Below are 4,424 nucleotides of genomic sequence, written 5' to 3' on the forward strand. Positions count from 1 at the left end.
ATTTCTGTTTCAAGAAATGAGCCAAACCAATGGAGAAAAACTGTAATATGTAGAGGCTTATAGTTGTCTCTGCATATTGAAACCATTCGTAGGTCTTCTTTCAAAAAGTGTGAACACTGTGGCTTTGTGGCACATTGTTTGTGTCAGTGGCCTGACATGTCTTTTTGCAGAACCAATGATTTACTCAAGATACCTTCAAAGAAGCAAGCAAAGATGTGCATAACCGATAAAAAAAAAAAAAAATCTTCTTCTCACTAACATTTAATTATTGAATAAAACGGCAACAGTAAAAAGGGATAGCAAGATTAGCTCATTACCTTAAAGGTATAGTGGAGGATTTTCCAGTATTTTAGAAAAGAACCGCCCTCCACATGCACAGCACTCTACCTGCTCCCGAGAGGGAACGCCGATTAAACGTGTGCACAAGAGAGCATGTACGAGCTAATCATAGCTTACATTAACTTTTACTAGCAGTCATTTTAAATGGATTTCTCCAAATAGCATGCCAAACTTTACCTGTCGAGTAGAAACTTCGCGACTGAGGCATCAGCCCAACCTGTGTTTTGAGCGCACATAGTGTGAATCGTGTGCACGAGCACGTACGACGGCCTTACATAAACATATCACCAGAATGATTGACACTTAGGAGGACCAATAGTCTTGATGATCCACCCGGAAAAAGAAAATCCTCCGCTATACCTTTAAATGTCCATAAATATCACAGTCAGTTCGTACTGCCATTAACACTTTCTTGAACATGCGGATGCAATGGGCCCCTTTTTCCTTTTCCTTCATGTGACGTTCGACATAAAGCCTATAAATCAGGTCTGATTAACCAATACTAGTAAATTCGGTAAAAGTATTGGTCATTATTAGTGAATTAACTAATTTTGACAAACCTTATTGTTGCATCAGCAGCCAATGAGCTGCGGCTTAACATTAAAATACTGTTAGTGCTGCTGTTAGCAGTGCTGCCCCAGCTCCACCTGTAGAGATCTACTATGAGGATCTGATATAATTCATGTATGCTACATGTGCAGCAGCTGGAGCATGTCTTAAATGCTCACAGCAATGAATGTATTGGCAGTTGCAAGTCTCGGTACTTGTTCTGCAGCAGCAGCAGCAGCACAGCAGATCTATTCTGCCAAGACCAAATACATTAACACTGCCATAGCCATTACCATGAGAGTTGTCACGACAGAACTATAATGATGCAAATGTTTTTATAAAGTATCATTTGTAGTGAATTCCACAACAGTTGCTGTTATGTTCAAAGATTATGTAAAAGCATGTTTGCTTAAAGACCACAGGGATATCTTTAAGCAAAATCTTTTGCAGTTTTTCACCTTTTTTAGTATTGTGAAATGAATGGCAGTTGTTTTTTACTACTTTCATCGACCGAAACCAAAGAGATTGGGAAACTGCTGCCATGTATCGAACATGAGGATGAGGTATAGTGCGGTAATAAACCACAGATGTTATCAGCAGCTTGACTTGCTTGCTGGGTACTGCAGACTACCTGTGTAAATCAAAGTTGCACAACTATGCATACTTTGTTTCCATTTAAAATCGACGTCTAAATCGACTTCTGTTGGCTCTTCTAAAGCAGGCGCAGTGTGTGTGCTCCCTGTGCCTGTAGTGTGTTACATTTATCCTCCTATTTTTGAAAAGGGATGTTGTGAGACTGCAAAAGTACCTCAACATACTTGTTGGCATGTTAACTGGGTCAGTGCTGCAGAAACAGGAGCTTGTGGTTGTACCTGAGCTGTAATAACTAGAAAAAGAGGTATTTTTGCAGGTGTTATAGCATGTCTTTTTGACTATTAATACTGAAAAAAATGACTGAACACTGAGTAAACATTGACATTTATGACTACAGCGAACATGACCACTTGAAAATTTAGTATATTTTAGCTGGAATTTCTCTGATCATGTGATAATGGCAAACAATATTTTTAATAAAAAATATAACTGAATAATATAAAATTGAAAAAGAAAAGAGACATTACACAGATAAAAAAATGTTTTCATTACTATTCACTCCAAGAGTCATACATAGCCTACCTTACTTAATCTCAACTGAGCTGAACCAATCAGGTTAAAGGGGTGGGTTTCTATTGAAGCAAAAACACTTACTAACTTTAGTCACACCACTATCCAATTCAAAGAGAGAGAGACAATCAAACTTGCAGTGAGTACCAGACATTTAATGACTTTTTGATCCACAATCTTTTTGATCACTATATATATTGTACATATGAATATTTAATTTTATTGAACATTTTTAAAGATGAAGCACATGCTAATATTTTGATATTTATTTCCTCCTAAACCAAAGTTCTATTTCCCCAAACGGTCTCAGGAACATGACAGATCAAACTCCACTGGAATTTCAGACGATGCCAATGAATGACAGCTACACAAACCAGACTTGCGATGTTTTCATCTACAAGGAGTCTGCTAGGATCCTCTTTCCCATTTTCTACTGCCTGATTTTTGTCATCAGTGTGGCAGGTAACAGCCTGGTCCTCTGGATCACCTGTCAGAAAAAGCAGAAGATGAACTCCACAACAATGTATCTGATCAACCTGGCCATCTCCGACACCCTCTTCACCTTGGCTCTGCCCGGCAGGATCACATACTACATCAGAGGCTTCGACTGGCCATTTGGAGATTTCTTGTGCCGGCTGACTGCCATGATTTTCTACAGCAATACCTATGTTAGCATCGCCTTCATGTCCTGCATCAGTGTGGATCGCTACTTGGCCATGCTGCACCGTCAGCGCTGTCAAAGGCTGAGGAAAACCAAGGTCGTGCGAGGTATCTGCACTCTGGTGTGGGTTGTGGTTCTCCTTGAGACGTCCCCTCTGCTCTTCAAGAGCATCATGGAAGACAGATCCGGTCATCGAACGTGCATGGAGTTCTCCAAATTCGATGGTCCCAAGATGACATATGGCCTTCTGATTGCTTGCGTCATTGGGTTTTGTTTGCCATTGGGACTCATCCTGTGCAGTTACAGCAAGGTCAGCTGCAAGCTCTACAAGACGGCCAAGGAAAACCCGGTGACCAACAAGTCTGGAAGCAACAGCAGGGCCAAAAATATGATTCTGCTCATTCTGCTGAGCTTCATGGTGTGTTTCAGCCCCTACCACATTAACATCATGCAGTTTTTAGTGAGAAAGCTGTACCATGAGCCCTCTTGTGAAGAGTTAAAGACTCTTAAAATATCCTTGCAGGTAACCGTTGCCATGATGAACTTTAACAGCTGCCTCGACCCTCTCATTTACTTTTTTGCCATCAAAACATACAAGCAGAGAGTGATGAGTCTTTTTAAGAGCTACATTTCCATTTCGGCATCTTCCAAGAGCATGCAGGAGAACAGCAGCAGTAACACATGAGGACCAATATTATACGAAATAAAATGTGACAGTGTAAACTGCAGAGGAAATGCCATCACACGTGTGAAAATGTGGTTGGATTGACTGCAGAGACCAGTTATCTTTTATTTTTGAGCAAATTTCTTATTTCTTATGATTAAATGGGCTTTGAATCCATGGTATTTGATTTGATTTGGGATTTTTGACCACATTTTTTTAAGATCACTGGCATGCTCTTGTCTTTTAGCACATTTTTGGAAGGTCAGTATGAATTAGAAAATATATTTTTTGTTAATGATTAATGTGCTGTTGGATTCTCTTTTTTTAACTTGACCTTTTTTTAACAAAGATTAATAATACTGTAATGTTTTGCTTATTGTTAGTTCATGTTAGTTATTACAACGTTAACAAATGAGACCTTATTGTAAAGTGTTACCAGAATAATTAATTAAGTGGAAAAGTCCCACATAAAGGTCAAGGAGGCTAGAAACCATTAGCCGATTCTGAGTAAGAATGAGTGGTGTAGGTGTATGTTAATCCCTATTGACATTTCTTTAAGTTGCTGTTGAATACTGCGTTCTGCTTTAAAGATGCTCACGATGTTTGTGTAACATGTTGAGCAACCCCTAAAACGGCATTTTCCATTTGGGAATTTTAATGCTTATGTAGCTGTCAATTGCTCTAAACAACTTTCTTTTGACCTCTTTTTGAATAAAAAAAATAAAAAAAATCATTATCAAGTTTTGTGTTTTGTATCATTATCATCTCAAAAAAACTAATTTGCCCTTTAGTTATCAACCACTGGGAAAGCACAACAAGACTCAGAACACCACAACAAGAAGACACTTATCTAAAGTCAGAATCATATCTCAGTGTTTCTTAGAATATCATGGCACTTGATTCACTCTTTGTAGCTATACATGAAACAAATCAACTGAAACAGTGTTACTACGAAACAGCGATGACTTCACCGTCAGACATTTCTGTGCGGGCAGCAGGGACGAAAAAGCGCACGGTAACACGTGTTTGATGGGTGCATGTGGGTGT

At 39.0% G+C, this 4,424-nt stretch overlaps 1 protein-coding gene across 2 annotated transcripts; it reads left to right on the forward strand.

Moving 5' to 3' along the window:
* Positions 1 to 2,158: 2,158 nt before the first annotated feature.
* On the forward strand, positions 2,159 to 4,087 carry LOC311299085 (G-protein coupled receptor 183). 2 transcript variants are annotated; one of them, XM_084422466.1, is made up of 2 exons: positions 2,159 to 2,191; positions 2,363 to 4,087. In XM_084422466.1, exon 2 carries the CDS (start codon positions 2,367 to 2,369, stop codon positions 3,396 to 3,398), a length of 1,032 nt encoding a protein of 343 aa, XP_084278592.1. In that variant the 5' UTR covers positions 2,159 to 2,191; positions 2,363 to 2,366; the 3' UTR covers positions 3,399 to 4,087. The 2 variants fall into 2 exon arrangements, with proteins under 2 accessions (XP_084278592.1, XP_084278593.1); XM_084422467.1 differs by having other exon boundaries at positions 2,170 to 2,191; positions 2,339 to 4,081.
* Positions 4,088 to 4,424: the final 337 nt, after the last annotated feature.

Source organism: Rutilus rutilus (assembly GCF_951802725.1).
Source record: "Rutilus rutilus genome assembly, chromosome: 10".
NCBI classification, from domain to species: domain Eukaryota; kingdom Metazoa; phylum Chordata; class Actinopteri; order Cypriniformes; family Leuciscidae; genus Rutilus; species Rutilus rutilus.

Bases quoted from the DNA above. Each gene is read 5' to 3' on its own strand.
- LOC311299085 (XM_084422466.1), top strand. From the start codon at position 2,367: ATGACAGATCAAACTCCACTGGAATTTCAGACGATGCCAATGAATGAC.